The 24,371-nt window shown below is 41.6% G+C and overlaps 1 protein-coding gene across 1 annotated transcript; it reads right to left on the bottom strand.

Annotated features, from left to right (window-relative positions):
* Positions 1–10,799: 10,799 nt before the first annotated feature.
* Krt1 (keratin 1) lies at positions 10,800–16,337 on the bottom strand. The gene is made up of 9 exons (XM_003476278.3): positions 15,698–16,337; positions 14,505–14,719; positions 14,147–14,207; positions 13,655–13,750; positions 13,330–13,494; positions 13,098–13,223; positions 12,365–12,585; positions 11,712–11,746; positions 10,800–11,624 (listed from the first exon to the last, which is right to left on the bottom strand). Exons 1-9 carry the CDS (start codon positions 16,280–16,282, stop codon positions 11,287–11,289), a joined length of 1,842 nt encoding a protein of 613 aa, XP_003476326.1. The 5' UTR covers positions 16,283–16,337; the 3' UTR covers positions 10,800–11,286.
* Positions 16,338–24,371: the final 8,034 nt, after the last annotated feature.

Below are 24,371 nucleotides of genomic sequence, written 5' to 3' on the forward strand. Positions count from 1 at the left end.
TACCTGCAGTGGAACACATGCTCTGCTACATTCATGGGGTGAAAAGACATGATTCCTACCTCCAAGAAACTCATTTCCCAACAGGAGGGAGACTCATAAGCAGGGCAGCCAAGTAAATGCACAGAAATAGGGATTGGAAGTTGTGTACTGGTAAATGTTTAACAATAGACTCACCAGAAAGAGAAGAGCTTTGATTGGTAGCATTTGCAAATTTCTGTGGAGAAAATGCACCTACCATAGGCAACTTCAAGCTATCCATATGATCATACTCAACCCAGAGTTAGGAAGAGAGACAAACATTGGCCTTCATGAGCTGGTAGAAGCCTGTTTCAATACCTGCAGACATAGGTACCAGCAGCAAGAAAACCAAAATGGGAAAGTGATGGATGAGTCAAAGGAGGCCTCTTGGAGGAGGACTTGTAAGATGACTTTTAAAGATGAATAAGTGTTCACATGCAAAAAAGGGAGAGAGGAACTCTGAGATGGAGAAAACACATTTGCAAAGACCTAACAGGATCAAAATGGGTAATTTTGGTGTATTTAGAGAGCAACAATACCACCACTCCTTCCTTTCTAAGCCTGGCCCAGAGAGGAAGCTAGTTCATGCTAACAGTCCCAACATATGTCCATGAGAGATGTACTGTGCAGTTTCTTTCCCAGGACTCTGATGACCCTACCACTTGTCTCCAAACCTTCTGCTCCCCAACTCACCCCAACGTGCAGCAGACTGTCCCACACAATCCCTGAAGACCCTTTATAGTGTCTGAGTCTTCTAGCTATATGGGCAAGGGATAACTGTCTCAATAAAATCATCCTAAACAGAATTTTTCAAACTAAGGTCAGTTTTTTTCTATAGTTTTTTTAATTGTTCACATCCTGTTTTCGGTGACCTTGAAGAAAACAGGTCTTAAAGAAAGTGAGCACCAAATCTTTCATCCCAATCAACACTCATCGCAGGAGCATGGCTGACAGAACCTATCTATGACTGAAGCTGAACTCCGATAGTTTTTATCCTACATCATCCCTGGGTCATCCTTATTCAACTAACACAGATTTCTCTGTCCAGTTCTCCTACAAACTGTCATTGTATCGCCCACTGTTGTCCCGCGAGAAATTCTCTGTGTACACTGGAGGTTTATTATGTTTCTAACTGCGCTCCTTGCACTCCCCAGCCCAATCCCTAGGCATGAAGTGTTAGCCCCCAGAGGTCTTTCTTGAGGAATTTGGTGCTAGACCTAACCATCCCCTGTGCCTTCACTTTGCTGGATACTTGTCCACCCACGCTGGCCACTGAGAGACCTCTGTAGCCCAAGTCTGGGCACACACCATTTCATCTCCTGCCCAGGAGAACTCAGTCTTCCAGAGAATACTTTCTCCATACCCCACCCTACCCAACCTCTGCCACAGAAAACACTGCCCTGGCAGATGGTAAGACCCCAAGTAAAGCTAATGAATGCAACTTCTAAATCCTGAAATGTATTTCTTCTAGGACAAGTTTCTGCAGCTGAAGCAGACTGGGGATACTGTGTTTTATTTGTTTAGAGATTTTAACATATTTTGATTAAAAGAACCATTTAAAAAGCATGTCCCCTATCAACTCACACACTTATGACATTCCACATCATTGAAACAGACAGACATATACACAATCAAAATTATACTATATATCACAAATGCTGGGATGCAGGCAGATAAAATGGGATGGGAACACAAAAGTGATCTCTCTTGTTTGGTGGATAGTTCTGATATTTAGCTGAGCCTTGGAGGAAATGTCAAAATTAGTATTTCAAAACCTGCAAATAATTGTACCTGCTTCCCAGTTAGCCACACTCATCCATATTTATGTATAAAGATGATCTGGAATAAACATGCAAACATAGAAGTTCTCAGTAGAGATTAATTTTCCATTCGTGTTAATTACTTCAACATTTTTGCTGTATTTCTTATGTAATTTTAAAAACAAGGATAAAAAATACATTTCAAACTTCATTTGGATTATCTTTCATCCCTCTCCTTTACATATCTCCAAAGAGGGATGACACAATTCTAAAGTCATGAAGAACCACGTGCCACTGAGAAGGCAGCAGACATAGTCCCAGGCAGCCTTCTCCTCCTTTCTGACCCCTTCTGACAGCATTTAGGGTCTCATTTGGTACAATAGGAATTTGCACAGAATTAAATCAAATCATAAATAATCCAAGCTCAAGGACTGAGCTCCAAAATATTTTAGCTGAACAAACAAAAATGTTATTCAGTACCCTTATGAGATCAGCTCAAATCATAATCAAAGCTTTATGCTTTTTTAAATAACTGCTCAAAATATTCCAGAAGGTGAATCTAAGATCTGAAGCTCTGGGAAAGGAAACAGGAAGAAGAATCTGGAGGATCTGAGAAGAGAATGAGGAAAGATGTCGGGCATAGTCCAACTTGTCAATCAGACTTGAAGCTCCTCTATTGTGACATCCCCGGGTAAAAGAACTTCTATTTGAGTGCTGCTAAGGTTAATTTATCCTCTCACAAGGTGGTCCCAGCCATCATCAGACAACTAGGACTGCTATGCCCCACCTGCTGCTACCTTCTCTGATCTTCTTCCAAGCCCTTTCTCTGCTCTAGCTCTGACCTCTGTTCACATGAACTTTTCAGTGGGTCACTTGAACATCCAAAATGCTCAGGATTGAACTCGACAAGACCTTTCTCAGACTACAAGATTCTCTATATCCATGACTGAGTTGTTACTTACGTTTTTACAACCAATAAATCTTTTTTCTTAATATTATTCACAAAAAAACTTTCAAAAATACCTAAACTATATAACCTTCCCTCTCACCAACCCTGTGCCACTGCAGGCACCATCGCTGTGTGCAAAGGTTCTTCTGTTCCAGTAGAGGACGCTCCATACTGCCTAGACAGAATAAGCAGGGCCTATTGACAGATTGGAAACTGGGTGTGAACACCTGGGAGGGATAGAAATAACTCTGCCTGAACCTGGGAAGGTCACAAGTTGACTAACACTGCTCCAATTTTCTGATACTAGATTGGCAGGGCATGCCAGGTCCCCTCCAGCAGATATGGGAGGAGCAAGAACAATGACACAGAGTGTCCCAGGGCATGTTGGGTACCATCCTTTCAACAAGCAGCTAAAAATTGCTGGCACCACACAAATGTTTTGTGGGCCTCCTTCTTTTCCTTTCCATCTGACACAGGTCTTTAGGCGAACTCAGTTTAAGAAAGAAACCTTATAGACCACATATCTGGTCTCCATCACTACCTATTGGTCATGAACTCCCTAAGAGAGAAGTGGCCTCTGATGCTCACTTCAACCCTTTGTGATTGTATTTCTAGACTCTTCTTGACTTGTTGCTTGTTGCAGATTAAAAACTGGTAGTCAATTTAACACCTGCTGAAGCATGGTGTTGAATGTAGATGGCCCACCTGAGGAAAGTTGCTAGAATAAAAGATGTGGAGAGTAAGAGTGTGGCATTATTAGTTCTCCTGAACAATGTTGTTTGGAGCCATTGCTTCTCCTGGAGGAGCTTGTCATGCTGGCTTCCCTGTTATGAACTCAGCTATTATCGGAGGAGCTTAGGACTTTGTCACTGAGAATGGCTGCAGTTCATTTCAGAGGAGATCTGGTCCTTACTCTGAGCATCACTTCTCTGGAGGAGAAGATGTGTGCTGTTTAATTTCCAAGAGAAGTTTGTTATGCTAGCTTCCTGTTATGTACTGGGCTGTTCTCATTGTCAGGGGAACTCAGGACCTCAATGTCACTGAGGATGGCTGTGGTACTTTTTAGGGGACCCCTGGTTCTTATTCTGAGCGTCACTTCTTGGCTCCACTGTAAAACCTTCAACCTACTGACACAGATCCTTCACCCTGCTGGCATAGACGCTCTAGCTTCCACTGCTGACCTTTAGGCCTTCCCAGTGCAGATTCATAAAACAGACTTGCATGTGTCATTGTCAAGGGCTCTAGGTCTCCAGTTGGACATGGGAGGCATTGTCATGGGCTCTAGATCTTCAGCTGGACTCCTGCAAGACGTTACTGTGGGATCCAGGCCCTCAGCTGGATTTTCTTTAGTGTTGTGGACAGATTTCCTGCACTTTCTTTGTACTTAGCTCTGGGTGACCAACATGAAATAATATTATAAATTTCGTGTCCTATATATAATTGTTCTCTTTGCAACGCCTGACTACAGCATTACTCCTCCATAAATCTTTAGCTCACATTGACTTCTCTGGGTTGCTCCTGCCACATATTTCACTCTTGGCTTCCATGACAATGTGTTTCCTCACCTCTCTCCATCATTGATGACTGCTCCATTATGTTTATGGTTGATTTACCTTTTTTGACCTAAAGGAAGAGTAGTTGCTAGGTTCTGTCCTTGATTGTACTCTATTTTAAGAGAATGAGTTGCTTTAGTGGCATAGGAAATAGAAACCAATGAGGAAAATTACGTAATTCAGGATTCTACATAATATTAATCACGTATAGATATTATCTTCTCACAATTCTTGAGAGAGAGAGAGAGAGAGAGAGAGAGAGAGAGAGAGAGAGAGAGGTGCCTCTAGTTCTCCCAGAATATGTTCCCAGCCACAAAAGTGCCCTGAGGAAACCATGCTGCCCTAGGATTCTTTTGGAAATCTATGGATACTTATTTCCTTGTTATTGTGATATAGGAAGTTGTGCCTGACATTTAGTGACCAGGACCCAGATTAGGCTACATTTCCTGCATAATTTTTGGATACCCTATCACATGTACTGATTGAGCCCAGAACCAGCCCTATGTCATGTGCAAATAAATGCAAAAATTTTTGCACAATTTCTGATACTGAGTTGTTGAGGAATGTAACTACTGTATAAAGGCAGAAAAGATTGTGTTTTTATCAAAAAGCCTATAGGAATTTTTTCCCTCTTAGTAAGATTATGTCCTCAATACTACTCAGATTATGTAGTTTGACAATAGACTTTCCTTGAAACAACTCTGCCTGCAGCTGGCTAAATACTTGGTGATTCTATTTACAGATGCAGAAACTGACTGCTTCATTGTATCTTTCAGTGCAGTCCAGCCTGATATCTTGCAAAATGAAATATGTGTGATATTACTGCCAGTTTTTTCTTCTTGCATCTCCTTAACAGTATAGTTGAATTTGCAACCACCAGTTCAGCTCTACAGAGAATACTGCAGGATATTCTAAAAAAGGAAAATACCAAGACTTCAGAAACAGTGGCAGAGAGGCCACAATGAATGGAGCAGAAAGCAAAATGAAGAAGACAAACTGACAACAAACGACAGAAAAAGAGCTCAACAGAAATGAGGCAGAGAAGATTGGATGGTAGGAACAGCTATTTTGGAGAAAACAAGACATCATAATAGCTAGTGCTGATTTAGTATCATCTTGCTTTGAAGTCCCATCAAGCTTTTATTCTTCTGTCTCCATCGGTCTTAACAGGTTGTATCTTATTGGATTTTATTATATGTGATAATATAAGCAAAAACTTTTATAGACAAGGAGATTATACAGAAACCATTGTTCATTTTCTGATAGTTGGTTCTAAATACCCTGTAATACTGTCATTCTCTTGAATGGTTTTACATTGTCTTGATATGTTTGGTGCTACAGTATACGAAGTTATACTCAAAGACTTCAAGGAAATTATGATAATTACTTTTATGTCAGGATGTCTTGTGGTGAAACACTATTTTGCTTAAATGGTTATGCTTTGACCTGCGCTGTTTTGTTGTTATGCCCTCTTTTATCTGTCTCCTTTTTTTAATTATTTACTTTTTTATTTTTTTTCTTTTTAATTAAGGGAAAAATTTTAAAAAGCAGGATATATTGTTATAGTAACCCACTTTGATTTCCTATTAACTTAATCTGAAACCCTGTATAGCCCTCACCATCTTGCTTTGACTGATTTTCCTCTATTCTGCTTTGCAATAGTACCAAGTTCGAAAGTATAGGCAACAACTGTAAAGACAATAAGATTCATTATGACGCCCATTCCCGTTGACTATTATCTTCTTTTAAAGCCCTGTAATGTCTCCAATGTTTTGGTTTTATTCTTTACTGTTTTGTTCAATTTTATTATAACTGATAATATAGGCAATTCTTTTTAAGATAGCAAGAGGCAGTATGGTAACCATTGTTGATCACCTAGTATTTTGTTTTTACACTATCTATTATGTTCATCCTTTTGATTTGACTGACTCTGTTCTGTTATGTCACATTTGGTTTTACTCTCTTCAAAAAAAAGTAATAAGAACTGTGGGAGTAATAAAACCCAAAATGTGTAATTGTCATTGTACAAAAGAAAGGAAAAGAAAGTGCTCTAAAGAATATAACCGCATATATATTTAAGTGTATAAGATAGATAACCATATTACTGAGTTTTGTTGGATCATTGAACAAAACTGTTTCCAGCCTCACTGTTTGAAAGTCCACTTTATATGCTTTAATTTTGTAACTTGAACAACTATTTCTAAGATAATATGTAATCTATTAACTAGTGATTTCCTATTATTTATTTTTTCTGAAATTCTGTATAACTTGTACCCTATTTCTGCTTTTTTTTCTTTTTCTCCTTAAAAAAAACTGTAAAAAAAACAGTATAGTTGAGACAGTGTGTTGACTTTTTAATTATGTGTGATTATAAACTATCTCAAATATAAATAAACAAAAGAGCATAATGAAGGAAAGATACTAGGAAACAGAAGGTCAGACATTTTGGAGATGGGGAAGGAAACTCAGAAAAGGGAAAAGAATAGAGAGGAAATAAAGGTATCAAAATGATCAAGACATGTTACATATGTGTACTAGTTCCCCAATATGAATTTAACCATTATATATTCTAAATGTACAACTAATAAAAAAGGATGAAATTCTTAAGTAAAGCAAAATATAGAAACAAAAAATAAAGTATCTCTGCCTATCTACAGTATTACATTAATTTTTGCTATGAGACCAGAAGCAAGTGACCAATACCTTCAGAACTTCTGATCCAATGAAATAATATTTTTTTTCAAACAAAACTTTCATCAGTATTGAGAAGGTCCCTGTTAAAATATCTGTGCTTGTTTTTGGTAGAACTGGATAACAGTGTGAGACTTCTTTACAGTCTCTCCAAGGCAACTTCAAGCTTCCCATTCTGATGAAGCCTTTTCAGGAGCATCCTAGTTCCTAAAACTCCAAGAAACTGCAGTTTCCAGTTTAAGACCATCTCTTAAATTCTTTTTCCCATGTTGCTTGAAAACAGCACCTGAGCCAGTGAGGATCCACAGAAAGGAATCAGGATGGCAGACTGAGCAAGACTGGAGGCAGCAGGGCTAAGGGAGAGTTGCCACATTTGCTGTTTTCTGAGGAATACACAGTGGGTGTCTTAGGCCTGAGATTGCAGGAGAAAAGACAACCGACGTGAGGGGTAGGGGAGGTAGGAAGTTCATTCTTCTTAGAGTTAGGTGGATCCCAGAGCTCTGTTAGAGAGCAGCATTGCTATGGAAGAATACTTCAGTCAGGAAGCCTGGCCACTGAACCATAACTACAATAACACTGTTGCCTTTCAGGAAAGAAGAAAGGCCCAGAAGGAGTCTCATAGCTCAGTTAAGAGGCAAAGGGAAACATTCCATCTTTTTGGCTACATCCATATGTGGGAGACACAGAGATTTAAACCAGGGTAAGAAGTTTCTACAGATAAAGTAAAGACAAAATGCAGGACTTGGGCATAGGTTGTAGCCTATGGGTAAAATCCACAGTCAGATTTCAAAAGATACATGAAATTCAGATCCCAATGGAGTGGAGACAGTCAAGTATTCTGGGGTGGGAAATTAGGGTAGGAAAACATCTGAAAAAGAATAAATAGTCTCCTTTTTATTTTTGCATGTACAGAGATGCCTTTGGAAAGATTTTCAAGAAACTGTGAACAGTGGTTGCCACAGAGAAAGGGCATTCGGTGGCAAGACAGAGGACAATATTTTTATTATTTTAAACAGAATAAAACCAAGCAACACAAAACAGAATAAATCCAATCAAAACAAACCACTGTAAGTGACCCAGGAGTTGAAAATAATACAAAATCAACAATGGTTACCATAATGTCTCTTGTTGTCTTCAAAATAGCTACAGATACCTTCAGACATAATAAAAATCAAACAAAACAGAACAGAATATAACCAATAAAAACAAAACAATGTGAAATAAAGGACTTCAAAACAAGGCAATAGTAAATCCAAAATGGCTACCATAATATATCATGTTATCTTTGAAATAGCTGTTCATGCCTTCAGATACAACAAAATCAAACAAAGCAAAACAGAATAAAACTCAACCCCACAAAAAATTGAAAATGATACAGGACTTCAAAACAAGATAATAGGGAATTCACAATGGCTACCACCTTCAGAACGAGATCCCCCATAGATGCCACGCTGCATACCGTGATCCTCTGAATATGAATAGATGAGCAGGCCACCAGCCCTAGACCCGCAAAGTCAGTGAAACACCAAACACCACACATATTAAACTGCATTTCATCTGAATAGCTATCACCACGGCCTGTGTTTCTTTGGATCAGCCAATCACTTGGTGTGAAGAGGGGTTGGCTCTTCTTGTTTTCCAGCCTGGATGCCAGAAGGGACTGGGATCTTGCTGTTCTCCTGGCAGCAGCAGCTGATACATGGCACTGGTTCACAGAGAGGGCTTGCTTCTTGGTGACTTCTTGTTCTCTTCTCCTGCAGCCTACAAATGACACTGACTCACAGGAAAAGGCTGGAGTCTGGCTGCTCCCCCAGCAGTGTGGCCCACACATGGTTCGCAGGGAAGGCTTGCTTCTTGGTGATTTCTTGTTCTCTTTTCCCTCAGTCCATGAATGGCACTGACTCAGTAAAAGTCTGAGGGCTGGCTCCATAGAATTTTTAACCACATAGTTATACTTGTTGGTTCCCCTTCTGTTCAGAATCATTACTTGAATAAGTACCAAGCATCAAAGCCACACTAGGCCCATCTAAAGATGAAATATTGGAGTGTAGGGATTTGGGGAATCTCATTAGACCTGGGGGAGCTCAGAGTCTTTGCTGGATGACCTCTGAAGAATTTTTACTGGGATGATATCCTTTAACCTTTTGATTTTTCCAAGGACTCACACAACTTGTAAGTCATGAATTATTTTTTCTTTGTCTGCCTTGAAATATCACAGTGGTTTAAACCCATATTCTCTAATCCAAGTTCTTTATTCTTTCTACTCCTTAACAATTGTTTTCAAATTGCCACATTCATCCAGATAGAAACATATCTGCTGAAGATGTTTCTCCCAGTTGAACCCAGGGCTAGAATCAAATCTAAAGTATAATCAGGAAAACTTTCAGAAAGAAATACTTCAAACCATGCCATGATGGGAGCAGTTGGGATTCCAAAAAAAGTAACATGAAACACTAGAGTAATCTATGTGATATACAGAAAGAACTGCAGAATCCTCAGAGTACACAGCAAGACATCCATCCACCTAGAACATCAGTCTTGTGCAGGACAGGTTATGGAGTATTATATAAAGGCTTAAAGAACTTCGTTCAGGGCAGAAGCTAGTCCCTATATGTTTAGAATCAACTTCTGTTTTTTCAAGCAACAATTTAAACAAGTGTATCAGTTCCAGGGAAAATTCAAGGCATCAACTGAGTACAAGTCTGCAGGAGAAAACATGCAACTGGCTGCATCCCAGAGGTGTCAAGGCACTCTGAGTTTCTTAGTCAGGACACAAAGAAAGTGGGGAATGGGGAATCCTATAGAACAGATGACTAAGAAGGAAGGATAGAGCTCACCCAAGTGAGTGCATAATACTTGTCCATCTATGCTTCCCATTCCTCTGAGCTCTGACTGAACATGAAACTAGAGGACTTTCTTCAAATTAGAAGCTAAAACAATTGATCCTCAGAAATGACTGACCTTTTTCATGGCCTTAGAACTATTAGGAAGGTGATGTTCAGCTTTCCCTTTGAAGAGCGTCTCCGAGCTATCTTGAGTCTAACAAGCGATGTAACAATAGCCAATGTATCTTCATCACCACCACCTTTGTCATTAGGACTGGCACAGTGTATGTACAATATTCTCAGCCACATTCATTCATCTTATCCCACCCTCTCAATAATTCCCACTGGGATGACTTTATTACTCATTTTAGAGATACTGAAACAGATGCAAAAATGTTTGTAACTTGCCCGTCTTCAAAAGCCTGATTGCAATAAGATCCTAATGGAAACAAATCTACTATCCCTGTACTACCTCACAAGTTCATACAAGTTCAGCTTGTATGTCAATAAGGCTACTGCTTAGATTAAGCACTGCTTTTAATGGTAGCCTGAAAGCCAAAGAAACTGCCATATCCAACTTCATTATTACTCTGGGTTCTTGAACTCTCCTGGAAAATATGTATTTTTGCTGCAGCAGCTGCTGACCCTATATTTCCAAGGCGTCTCTAATCGCTCACTATTCCACATGAGCAATCACTTTCCCATGCAATACTTTCCCTTCTTCACCATGCCAAACTCCTCCTTTCCAACCTGTTTGCTCACTCCTCTCTTCAAGAACACCTTCACACAGATAAATAAAACCTGTCATCCCAGTCTCTCCATTTCTGTAGGGCCTTCCCATCCCTGAGAAAGAGGTTAAATGGTGCCCAGTTGGCCTCCCTGTCTTGGTCAGGTTTATGTGCCCTGCCTCTTCCACATGCCACCATTACACTAGTGTCTTAATTCACTGTCACAAAATACCCATCTAACAGAAGTGCCATAAACAAAGGAAACTGAGACTGACTGAGAATTTCAAATGCAGTTTATTGCAGCATAACAAGGAAACAGGGAGTTGAATACCACTCGATGAAAGACAAACAACTTGCATACACCTTATATACAAAGCCAAAGCAGCACAGAGCTTGCTGCAGAAGACAAGATACTGAGGCACTGACCAGAGCATTGCTCTAAGCATGGCAGAGAAGCCCTGGATCCAATGGTCCTCCTCTGGCTGGAAGAAGGAGGCTCTTTGAAATGTTATTTGTGTCATGGTAATTGCTGAACTGTTTCTCAGGCAAAGCACAAAGCAGGGTGGTAACCAGGGCTTGAGATTGCCACTGGCCTTAAAATTTTTGAAAGCAGAGCGGAAAAGAAAGAGCAGGGGCAATTGGATGGACTGGTGTATCTAACCATAGCTCTTTTCTCTAATAAGGCAGGGCAATTGACCTTAATCTCGCCAACCTTATTTTGTGGTGATAGAAAGAGGAGAGCTAATGGAATAGAGAGTGTATTTATCTGGAATAAGTGGAGGAAACAAATTTTATGCTAGAACTGCCACTAGAGCTTTTGTGGCCTCCAGAGCTGGATCCTCGACCTCCAGAGGAGCTAAAGCCGCCTCCAGAGCTGCCCCGGCCTCCGCCAGAGCTGCCACCACCTCCTCCAGAGCCACCTCTGTGGCCTCCGCTGCTGCCTCCGGAGTAGCTACCGCCGCCGCCTCCAGAACCAGAGCCTCCACCGTAGCTACCGCCTCCACCACCACCTCCAGAGCTGTAACTGCCACCTCCGGAGCTGTACCCTCCGCCGCCTCGGACACTGCCTCCACTGATGCTGGTGTGGCTGGTGCTCACAGCTGCAAAGAGAGACTCCGTTATCTTCAATTCCACCTCCTTTCCAGCCCATCGGAATCCACACCCCTGAGAAATAAACTTGTACTTACACACGCTAACGTTGGGGGAACACTCTCCAGACATCCTATAGGATTAAAAAAAAAATCCTCAAAATATTGCTGCCTCACACAGCTCCTCCACACCCTCTCAGCTACCTCCATGACTCCCCAGCTGAGGAGCCCCCAATCCACTCCATTGGAAACCTACCCCAGGCCCTCTGGTCACCCAAAACACTATCATCTGTCTTGCCTGAGTAGAGACTTGGAGAAATCATCACATAAATTAGACAAGCGCTAACAAAGTCCACCTCTAAAGGAATGGACTTTATGTCAGATGACATCTGAATCAGGCCAAATGAAAGATGAATTCCTCCATCCCAAACATAGGAATGTTACAGCTGGAGGAAGGAAAGAGGAAGGGGAGACGAAAGGAGAGAGAGACAGAGAGAGAGAGAGAGAGAGAGAGAGAGAGAGAGAGAGAGAGACAGAGAGAGAGAGAGAGAGAGAGAGAGAGAGAGAGAGAGAAGGAAGGAGAGCCAAAAAGGAAAAGAAAAGTTAAATTTGGAGCTATGGCCCCAGAGTGAAACCTGTCTACTTTTCATTGCCCCAAACCCAGGGGAGCTGCAGTCTGATGGCTGTGTCTTCAGTGACAGTCAGCTTGCAACGAGGAAAGCCTCAAGAAGTTATGGAGCTGCCTTCCTCACCTGATTTCCTCTCCCTCCAGGAGGGTCCTGTAGGTGGCAATCTCCAAATCCAAGGCAAGCTTGGTGTTCATGAGCTCCTGGTAGTCACGCAGCAGCCTGGCCAGGTCCTCCTTGGCCTGCTGCAGTGCATCCTCGAGCTCATTCAGTTTGTTCTGGGCATCTTTGAGTGCCTTCTCACCACGCTCCTCAGCATCACTAATGGACTGCTGCAAGTTGCTAATCTGAGAAAGGAGAAAAAGTATATCATACCTATTCAAATTACCTACCCCCACCTTGACCTTCCCATTGCAGATCACCTCTCATCTGGTGAAGCCAATAGACTGAGTCTCACAGAACCTTACTGAACCTTACATTATCTCTGGCCAGCACAAAGCTATGCTGACTTCCTTCAAATACTTTGGGTTGAAGCCTCTCCTGGTCTTGAGTCAAGGTTCCTCCGGCCCTTACCTCTTCACTGCCTCCCCTCTCCTCCTCAGCTCTGAAGTCTTACTTTGGTCATGGACTAGATCATTCATACTGATCACCACATCTTTCTCTACTAAGTCATTTTCACAAATTTTTCTTGAGAAAACTCCACATGATAGCTAAATTCTGGAAACCAACAGAGTAACGAAAGGAATTGAGGATACTATGTCACCTTGGTGTGGATTGTAAGACTTAAAACTAGAAAAACCTCTCAATTGTCTGATGGTTATCCCTGATTTCATGCAACTAAGCATGGGCAAGAAAGTACCTGTTTCTTGACACTGTCAATTTCAGATCTGAGTCTCTGGATCAATCGATTCAGCTCAGAAATCTCCATCTTTGAGTTTTTCACACTGTCACCATGTTTGCCAGCAGTGATCTGCAGTTCTTCGTACTAAAGACGGTAGGTGACATGAGTTAGATGGGACAAATATAAGAAATAACATGGAACAGCAAGGTGAGACATTCTTGGGGAACTAGCTAGGCAATCAGGCATTCACCTTGGTCTGGTACAAGGCCTCAGCCTCAGCTTTACTCCTCTGGGCAATGTCTTCATACTGGGCCTTAACTTCAGCAATGATGCCATCCAGGTTCAGGTTGCGATTGTTGTCCATGGACAGGATGACATTGGTTTCACTGATGTGAGTCTGCATCTGAGACAGCTCCTATAGGAGTTACATACTAGGTCAGTGACTCATAGTGCTAAAACAAAAAAATACTGAGACAGAGAACTCAGGAGGTAGGAGATAAATTTCTATTCCTCTGGAAAGCAATTGGTTTAGGCTCAAAGACCCCATTTAGGTAGGTTGAAATTAGAGTACTCACTGCTTCATAGAGTGCTGTATAGAAGTCAATTTCCTGCCTCAAAAGGTCAACTTTTGATTGAAGTTCTACTTTGTTCATGTAAGCAGAATCCACATCCTACAAGAATAAAGGATAACATGAAGCCTATTCTTTCCATAATGCATCCCTCTCTTTAGCTATGAAACTGTCTTCTAAGTATAAGAGAAATTTGAAATCTTTTACACTCCTTTTTGCTCCAAAGACATCACAATCCCCATTCCTCTTCTGGAATCACAATCCAAGGAGCTTTCCTATCTGACTGAGACCTTACTTTGCCATTTAGTACAGGAAATGCTAGAAATATAGAGAAGCTAGATTAGGTCCATGGTAATATGAACAAACAACTCTGCTCCAGATTCAGCAGCCCCACTACTTAGTTCTCTAAGTTCACCATGGACTCTTTCTGCATATAATTGGAGATTCTCTTCTATTACTTATTTTAGAACTAAATTCCATCCTACAAAATTTGCTTACCTTCTTGATAGTCACAAATTCATTCTCTGCATTTGTCCGCTTATTGATCTCATCCTCATACCTGCAGGAAAGCAGAAGTGGTTAGAGAAGGGCAGTCTGAAGCCCAGGATTCTGAATTAAAAGGAGCATTGCCTGTCATTCCCTTTCTATTGCCAGATATTTGGTCATCTGTTTTTCCTGAGTGATAAAATCCTTAAACTTTTTCCACCTCTTGAAAACATGATTTCTGGAATTGTCAAATTTATTTGCCTCTGACTTAAGGCAGGCATAGTCACATACTGCTACATATTCTTAGCTTATCCTCCTCTGGAAATCTCTTACAGCAAGAGTCAAGAACTCCCTAGCCAGTCTTCCTTACTTGTTCCGATAATCCTCCAACAAGTCTTGCATGTTCTTCATTTCTGAGTCCATCCGAGATTGGTCACTCTTCAGCTGGTCCAAAATCCTTCTGAGATCACTAATATAATTCTCAAAGTAGGGCTCTAAATTTTGGGTTCTCGTGGAGGTGTCCACCTGCTGCAGCAGCTCCCATTTTGTTTTCAGTACCTGGTTCTGCTGCTCCAGGAACCGCACCTAAAAATACAAGACCCATTATCCTGGTGCAGAAAAGGGGAACCATCACCACTGAACGAAGCCAGTGCCTCATTTGAAAAAGACCTTTAATTCCTATTTGTTCATCAGAAAAACAGGAAGAAGGTCAACTTAGTACTTTCTTCATACAAAAAACCCAACTTATTCTTAATTCAGTGAAGCCTTGGAAGGAAGTACTTATACAATAACAATAGCCAAACATATATAAAATTAATGCAATTATGCTTTGAGAAAATACATGCTATTTCCGAAATCTACTTTCCAATTTTTTAGGTAGCTAGCCAATAAGAGTTAATTTTCATGAACTGGATATATATGCAGTTAAAAATTACATTGGGAAAATACCAGATTTGGACTTGAAATTTATTGTGGATAACTTTGGATTGACCTTATTCACCATTAGGCAGAAAAGTGAAAAATAGTTTGAACATTCTTTCAGAACTGATGATTGGAATTGTTGGTATAAAAAACCTGCACCCTAACCTAATACCAATATAAAATTCTCAGAGGCAGAGCTCTCCTCTGACAGCAAAAGGTGTTTGGCACTGACTTACTCTTTGCTTCTGCAGCCAGCACAAGTCACTCTGTTCACAATCATTTCCCTTTCTATGGCTCAGTTTTCTTTGCACATATCAAATTTCTTCTAGCTTTGTTTCTATTTTCTTTATTCAGCTCAAGAGTGTCAGTTCAGCTCCAGAGCTAAATAAGGCACACTTAAAAGTAAACATAAAACTGACCCATGCTTAGCTCAATCACAGGGAAGTCATTGTCCAAGGGAGGTTAGTCATTAGCAAGATTCCCAAGCATCTTTCCAATGTATCTCCTAGAAGCCCATTCCACAAAGTATCCTTCCAGCAGTCCAAACACAGAAATGTAAGTTAAACCCACATACATCTTGGATGTTCCAATCTCAGAGAAAACAAAACTAGCTCTCTCAGAATACTGAGCAAATAAACTCACCTTGTCAATGAAGGAGGCAAACTGGTTGTTGAGTGCTTTGATCTGCTCCCTTTCTTGAGATTTTACTTTTTGGATTTCAGGGTCAACCTCCACATTGAGGGGTTGCAGAAGGCTCTGGTTGATGGTGACTTCATGTATACCACCAGGAGGAAAGGCAGGCCCGAAACCACCTCCATATCCACCTCCTCCAAAACCACCTGCACCGCCAAAACCACCACCACCAAAACCACTACCGCCAAAACCTCCACCGCCAAAACCACCACTGCCAAAGCCACCACCAAAGCCACCACCACCAAAGCCACCACCTCCAAAGCCACCACCTCCAAAACCACTACGACCACCTCCTCTAGCCACACTGATGGAGATGCTCTTGCTGCCACCAAGGTTGACAAGACTCCTGCTTCCAAAACCAGCACCACCTCCTCCACTCCTGCAGAATCCTCCTGAATATCTCCCACCACCTCCTCCACTGCGGCGCACAGAGCTGCTAGAGGATCTCTGGAAACTGACCAGCCCTGCAGAGCCAGAACTGTAACCCCTTCCACCACTCCGGCACACAGACCTGGAACTACACTGCCGGCTCATGTTGGCTTACAGAGTAACAGGAGGAAAAAAGAGAAGAAAGGAGCCAAGCACTCCTCTGTTCTGAGCCTTGAGACTTTGCCTTATATACAGAGAAGAAATTGGGCTTGGTCCTCCAGAGTCAGCGCAGATGCAGCACCTCTAAAGGGTTTGGTTGCCTGCAGCCATACAAGATTTTTTTTACGAGCCCCAACAGCACGATAAACACTACACACCTATCTCCCAGAATGAGCTCTTGAAATTGCTGTGCAGGCAAGATTGACTCGTGTGGTAATCATTTTATCAGACAAGATCTCTATTCAAGCATTTGTGGCTTTAGAAAATAAGACCCCACATCTGCTACCTGCTGTCTCTTAGAAGGATTTCATAAGTGCTGTCATAAATGTGTGAGTTTCTATTCTTGCCTTGCCCTTGTAAGCTACTAAGCACACTCTCACTGGGAGCAACAGGTGCAACACTCCATGTCTGCATCTCTGAAGGAGCTCTCTGGTTTAGCTGAGACCTACCCCACCCCACCCCCAGCTCCAAAGCTCACCAAGTTACATCTCCTGATGGAGGTTCAGGGCTTTAACACTAAAAACATAAATGTTTTTTAATGCTAGCTTTTATAAATGTGCTGCATTGATTGACTGAAAGAAAAGGAGCTGTCATCAAACAAGATGGATAGATAGGTATTCTGGAAGGACCAGAAAGGAAAGGCATGTTCTGTTCTAAGTTCCCCAGTTGTTCCTTTTCTCCAAAGACAGATCAGGGCAGGCATCAAACAACAGAAACATCAACAATGGAAATCAGATATGAATGAGTAGCTCACAAAGACCAGTGGAAAAGGATGTGGAGCAGTGAGATGAGGAGATATGTGATAGATTTGATATTTCACACTGTATAGTAAAGAAAGATGAGGATAATTTAAAGAGAGAATACTACTGGGAGTTTTCAAACCTGATCTGAGAAGTTTGCATCATTCCTAAAGTGATTATAATACTGACAAATGTTGTTGTTGTTGTTGATGATGATGATATCAAAGCTCAACCATGCACTAAGTACTGTTCTTCATGTGTTATATGTAGCAACTCAATTTTTACAACAGCTTTATTTTTTAAATGAGGAAGCCAATACATGGAATATGAAAAGACTGACAAAGTCTACATAGTGTCATTGAGATTTAAACTGAGGATGTTTAGCTATACAGTGTGCAAGACCCTAAACCTACATGTTGTAGACAGCACAACAGCTGAGTTCAAGTCTCCCTGTCTTCTGAAAGTAAATCCAGATAGCATGGGAAGATAGCATAGCCCCTCCTATGGAAGGCTCTGAGGACAAAAAGCCTGGCAAATACAAGTACTTTTTGATTCACTTGGAAAAATCTGAGAGATTGGAGATGCAGAGTTGAGGGCTATGCTGTTTCCATGAAAGAGGACCCAGCATGGTTTGCAATGGGACAGGAAACCCCAGGACCTTCCTTGAGAGTATCATTTGATCAATATAAGTGGAAAGTAGTGGCATTGAGATCTGGAAAGATCAGAATCCTACACAGAGTTCCATTTGAAGACTTCTTAGAAGCCTGGTATATTCTCCTGTACTTGCATATAAGCACAGAATGGAACAGTCAGTAGGAAGAAGGCTGCTCTAATTTCAGCTGTCTACCAGCAGTTCTGTGAAAAGCAAGTCATTTACTTGCATGGGAAGTGTCCACTCTGGAATGCAAGATCTGCAGAAGGAATGTTATGAAGACCATTTGAGCCCATGGCTCTGTGGCTCTGAGCCAAGACACTATCTTTGCCCTCTGCACCCCTTCCTCACTACCAATCATTCTCATTCCTCTCTTCCCACAGCATTTGCCATATGCCTTCCTCCAGAAATGACCCTCATCTCACTATTCCTCCCCTCCCCCATCTCCATGGTACATTGTCTGGGACTCCATATTAGCACTAACATCCTTAGGCTGCTAAACCAATCATCTCTTTAGGGAATGAGTAATCCAAGTCTTGGGAACAATGGGGACTGGGATAGTCTTGGCATAATAATAATTGTTGCCTAATATCTTGTGACAGGCATCAAAATTCTTTTAGTTCAGCATACTCCCTGTGAGACATATCATTCTATACAATCGATTCCTTCTAGCATTTGGGAAGAGTGTGTGTACGTGTACACATGCATATTAGTGTGCATGTTTGTGCCAAAAAAAATCAGAACTTTGCAACGATTTGTGCTTGCAAACTAAGAAACTGACAGAGAAAAAAAGAGGCAATAGTTAACAATTGACAATTTATAGAGCTGCAAACATGGAAAATCAGGAGCTAGAATCAACAAGAAGGTATAAAAATCACCATCAACTTACATCTGCATAGCTCACCTCCACCAAGCATGTACACAAATAACATCCCCACAAGATCCCTGAGAATTAGGCCATCAAGCTACTTCAAAGCAAGTATACAAACTGAGACACAGAGAGATTTGCTCTACTCTCAGCTAGGAAAAGACACAGCTGGCACTAGATCCTTGGTTTTCTAGTAATTGTCCTCCTACACTGGAAAAGAGATGCAAAGAAACTCATTGGTGCTGGTTCCTATAGATGAATGCAGAAAGTAGCAGAATATTACCATTTATGAGTGCTCAAAGACCTCACTATCTAACTCTCCTAGCATAAAATAAGAACATGAGCCCAAGGAAGTAAACAAATTTGTCCTGCCCCTACTATTGATTCCTGGGAATCTTCTAGTTACTGAATCAGATTCTTTTACACTGCTCACTTTTGAGGCAACCCTGTAGGAATGGCAGTGCTGTTATTTAACCAAGTTCATCATTTCCTTTAATGTCCTTACGATTGTGATGGGTGCATGAGGATGTTAAAAATCACACATGCAGTAAGGGTGCATACCCTCACTACTGCCTTACGTATTTACTCTATATTTTCCAAGTAAAGACAAAATGAAAGAGCAAAGAGACCGTAACATCTATAAACTACCAACTACAGATAGAAGCAACATCTCACTTAAATTTCACAAAAAAAGCCTTAAGCTGGTAGTTACTAGGCTTAGAAAAGACAGTTTGAGTTCACAGAGGTTAAAATGTGTACCCAAGATCACCCAGCTGGTAACTGACATGCCAAGCTTGTCCAACTCCAGAAAAATACCTCTTATCCTTGGGTTGCCTTCCTTCACTGCCTGTATCACCTACACCTTTCTCTGCTCACTCTGACACCCACCTTCATGATGTGACCCTTCCTCCACAATTCTTTGCCTAGATTGTTCAACCCTTCTCTCTTTCTCTCCATTTTCCCACTCACTCCTATTTTTCTTTTCTCTGTAAAACCTCCAGTTGCCCTGGCAACTCTCTTCAAACTCCTTCCCACTATCATGTTCTGGGACCTCAAAGATCTCAAGACCTGAGCTTTTCACCCCGAGTCTGCTTTTAGCCCACCACCCCTTGAGTGTCAGTGTGTTTTTCCTCCTGCTCCATGGGGCTAAGACCAAGCCCAATTCCCATCTCCTCCAGGAAGTTCTCCTTGGTTAATATTACATAGCTGCTCTCTGGGTTTATTTTCTTGAGGTCAGTTTTTACAAGGTCCAAGTGCAACTGATGCATGCATTAGCCCATTTGCATGTGTATCTCTGTGTGTGTTTTTGACCACCCACTTCCAGTTGGAAGTAAGACTTTTGGAAGCAAGACTGCATCTTCAATGTCTTTGGCTGTCCTCCCAGACTCCCACCTGGCTCTCTGCACTTGAAGGGTACCCCAAGCAGAACTAGATGGTACAGTGCCACACTTGGGCAGGACTGATATTCCAGCAGTGATGGCTAGGGTTGCCACAGGCAGGCTGCAGGGCATGGGCAGGGGCAGGCGTGTGATATTTTGAGAGCTTTTTAAAGGAGGGGCCTGGAAAAGAATTGAAGAAAGGCATGCAATGACAAGCCACCCAGCCCTGCGGGACTCCACCAGAGATGTGGGAGAGACAATTTCAGGGGAGTGGGGAAAGTCAAAGTCTGGGAGGAGTACAGGGGAGTCTTAGACAATGGGGAGGCGGGTGAGATGTTGAAAGCAATAAGCAGCAGAGGAGGGGCCCAGGCTTTTTATGTAAGAAGAAGTGCAAAAAGAGGGACAGGCTCGACAAAGATAGACGGCAAGGAGGGAAGCCCCAGAGCCACTCACAATAGTGCGAAAGCAGAACAGAGGGCAGGCAAGAGGAAGCCAAAGATACACACGTAGGACAGAGGCAGCCATGGAGTCAGCCAGTCCTGTCTTCTCTCCTGGCTGCACCTTTCTAGCCGTAACTAGGCAGGTCACTATCCTATATTGAGCCTAAATTTTCTCCTTTGTAAATGAGGACTATATGTGCCTTCCAAGGAGACTGCAAAGTATATGTGACAATGAAAAGAGGAAAGGCTCTCTTTTATTCTGTATTTAAAAGGCCCCAGAAAATGATATAACAGAAAAACTTTGGGACAATCCCATTTCATTGGAAACAGTGTAAAGACTAGGAAAGGAAGTTTAAGTTTTTGAAATGAGATCATCATGTGAGGGAAAGCCTTAAGGGACCCATAAAGCTGTCATAGGGAAGCCATGGGCCCAACATTTAGAGGTGGCACTGAGTGCACCTGACACTGAAGAAGGCTGAGGCCAGATGCCAGGAGCCTGCACTCACTTCAAGGAGAGCCTGCTTTGCAGGGAGAGCACCAGCCTCATGCTTAGCTCCTTGGGCCACAGTGAGAGTGCTGCCAGGTTTGGGATTGAGCTATTTGGAACCAACTGTGTATGCTGTAGAAATTCCCAACATACCAAGTTCCCAGTCTCACCCACTGATAGGGTGTTGATCAACTTGAAGATATTCCATTTCCTGGATTGATAGCAAACTGATAAGACCCGGACAGCAGATGCAAAACACCATAGGAGTTACACTGAGTTTGAAGAGAGATTGTTGGACTGCTTTCATTAATTCGAAGATATCACCCAGGCCAAAAATCTGGTCAGTGAGGATGAGATGAACTTCTCAAGACTTTTTCCTTGGATCAAGGACTTTCTCAGCCCAGAAATGAACATCTGGTCCAAGGTTAAATGGAGTCAGAATTTTATTTAGCCAGTGGTTGTTTCTCATGTTCACCAGGTCCTGAGATAAAAATTTCTGTGTCTGAGAAGCTAGTGGAATTAAATTTAAATTTCCAGAGCACCCTGCCCTGCCAAAACCTTCCAGAGGCAGAAACAGCTACCAAACTTCTCCTGGGATCTCATACCCAAAGTGTCTGGTGAATGGATCAAGTGACTTTGCTTTCAGGTGGGAAGGATTGATCAAGGTGAGAATGCAATACTCTATGGTTCCTTGGAAGGAACAAAGAGGCACCCATGTGGCCTTCCCAGCCCTCTCAAAAAGACAGTGAGAATCAGATGAGATAATGAACATGCAGCACTTTGTAAATGGGTGGAAAAGTTGCTCGTTATCTTCACTGGGATGACCTGAAGGTGAGCAGCATTTGATCTTGATGAGATCTGTCACTATCCATACTAGGGAACTTCCACTAGCATCTTATGGTGCTAGCACTCCCATCCATAGCTCCTTAGAGGAAACTCCCTTCTTCCCAGAACATCAACCAAAACTGTTCTTCTAGACACTGAAACCTTCCTTGCCTAACTCCTCTCCCCTTGGGCTTCTATTTCTCATGTATCTGCCCTGTGGTATTTCTGCTCTAGTAGTCCTAGGCACGTGTTTCCTCCTTCTGTGCCCTGGTCCTCTTTACTGAGATGGTTAAGTCTTCTAAAGAGAAAAATCAGAGTGACGTTTTCTGAGACAATCCTGACATTTTCCCAGAAGTAGGACATGAAAGATGACCTCTGGTTGGCCTTGCTCTTGTGCTTTGTTCCAAGAGCCAACCTGGATTCCTCCCTGTCATACATAGCTACATGATCTCAGGGATAATTAATCCAAACCCTGTAATAGGTCTGATGGTGCCAGAAACTTGGATTCAATTTACTACCCAAGTTAGGTCCTAGAGCCTCTCCATGACTTTCTCCTTCCCTGACATCTGATCTTACTCTTTTCATAAAATACAGAATGCAGAATTGAGTTTAATTCTTTTTTCTCAGGCTCTGCCACGTGAACTCTTAGAGCCACAAAAATGTAAAAAGCTCGGGACACATGTCCCCACCCATCCTTCTTCCCTCAATCTCCTGCCAAATGATTAACCAAGCTCTGCTTGAAACTTGATAGCTCCCCAAGTGCCCTCTCCTGTCTCCGGATCATAGCAAGATGCTTCTTGCATGGAACCAAATCTGCTGTAGCCTGCACTTGTCCATCTTGATCATCAGCTGAGACCAAACTCCCCTTTTCTTAAGGAGGTTTTTTGAATCTTTGCAGTTAGCTCTCCCATTTCTCCCAAGACTTCTTTCCAGGTCCTCCAACCATTCTTCATGTGGCCAGGCTTCTGGATCCCCATGGCTGCTGTCCTGGTCACTGTCGTCTGAGTAGACTTCTCTTACTACTGCTCCTGGCACTCAGAGCCCCAAAGTGGCCTGGCGACAGAAGCGCCGGCACAAGCCATTTTCCTGGCTCTCCTCTTCCTGTTCCCACGGCCTTACCCGGCACTCACCACACCCTAGTGACTGGTGTGTTTTCACTGCCAGCTGAACACTATCTATCATTTTTATGGCTGCTGCTGTCTAGCGAGGTCTCCCTGCTAGTCCCTGTGCCCTTGGGTTTCATCTCTCTGCCCTCTCTCTGCATCCTTTTGAGCATGCCCTCGACCCACCTTCCCTTGCCCAACCTACCTCCAAAAGACCTGCTGCTACAACAGTGAGATGGAGAGAAACTTCTCAGAGAGAACTTTGGGTGTGCCTGAGAACTTAGGATGCTATCAGTATGGGCAGCAATCATATTTGAATATCCAAATTCCATATCCAAATTCCATCTGTATTCCTTCATCAAATGAGAAAACAAGTCACAACTGGTTTTTATTTAGAAAAAAAGGTACAAATATTACAGAATTTCAAGAAAAAAATATTAACACTATGAAATCACTAGTTGATAAATTACATATTGTCATGTTAGAAATAGTTGTTCAAGTTATAGAATCAAAGCACAAAAAGTGGACAATCAAACAATGACAGTGCAAACCATTCTGTTCGTTGATCCAACAAAAACTTAGTTATATGGTTATCTGTCTTACACACTTAAGCATACATACAGTTATATACTTTTGAGCACTTTCCTTCCCTTTCCTTTTTACCATATCTGTCATACATTTTGGATATTATTACTCCTTCAGTTTTTATTAGTGTTACACTAGAAAGACAATGTGGTATTTACCAATATGAATCTTTATTTAGCTCCCTTATAAGGATAGTCTCAAGTTGTCTCCATTTATGTATAAAAGCCTCAAGATCATCCTTTTTATAGCTGAGCAATATTCCATTGTATAAAAATACCACATCTTTTTCATCTACTCTGAGGTTGATGGGCATTTAGGTTGTTTCCAAGATTTTGCTACTACAAATGATACTGCTATAAACATGGGTTTGCCTATATCACTGTGACATGATGTTTTCAATATTTCTTTTTTTTTATTTAAGAGGAAAAAGAGAAAAACAAAACAAAACAAAGCAGTGTAAGGTTACACATAATACAGAACTACAAAAAAAAACATAACAGTAAGAAATCACCTGTTAATAGATTACATAATATCATCTTGGAAATAGTTGCTCAAATCACAGTATCAAAGAATACAAAGTAGACATTCAAACGGAGAGACTGCAAACAGCTGTGTTCAATGATCCAAAAACATTAATATAGTCAGCTATTTAACATCCCTAAACACACTTGCTGTTATATCCGTTAGAGCTCTTTTTTTTTCCCCTCCCTCTCTTTTTTATAACAAAATTTACACATTTTGTATTTTATTACTCCTTAGTTCTTATTACTTTTTTGGGGGGGAGAGAATAAAGTCAAATATGGCAAAACAAAGCTGTAAGTCAAAACCAAGGATAGACATAGCACATGATATAGAACAGAGTACAAGGTTATCAACAATGGTTATCAACGTTGTCTCTTGTTTCCTTAAAAGGAATTGTCCATCTCATTAGATATTATAAAGCCGGACAAAACAGT

The sequence above is a fragment of the Cavia porcellus genome, unplaced genomic scaffold, assembly GCF_034190915.1.
Source record: "Cavia porcellus strain 051 isolate PalLab524CR breed Dunkin Hartley unplaced genomic scaffold, mCavPor4.1 scaffold_8, whole genome shotgun sequence".
NCBI lineage: Eukaryota > Metazoa > Chordata > Mammalia > Rodentia > Caviidae > Cavia > Cavia porcellus.

Coding starts and splice junctions, on each gene's coding strand:
- Krt1 (XM_003476278.3), bottom strand. CDS start 16,282: ATGAGCCGGCAGTGTAGTTCCAGGTCTGTGTGCCGGAGTGGTGGAAGG. Junction 13,751..14,146: donor AATTTGTGACTATCAAGAAG/GTAAGCAAATTT, acceptor TTATTCTTGTAG/GATGTGGATTCTGCTTACAT. Junction 11,625..11,711: donor TTCCCCCAACGTTAGCGTGT/GTAAGTACAAGT, acceptor CTCTCTTTGCAG/CTGTGAGCACCAGCCACACC.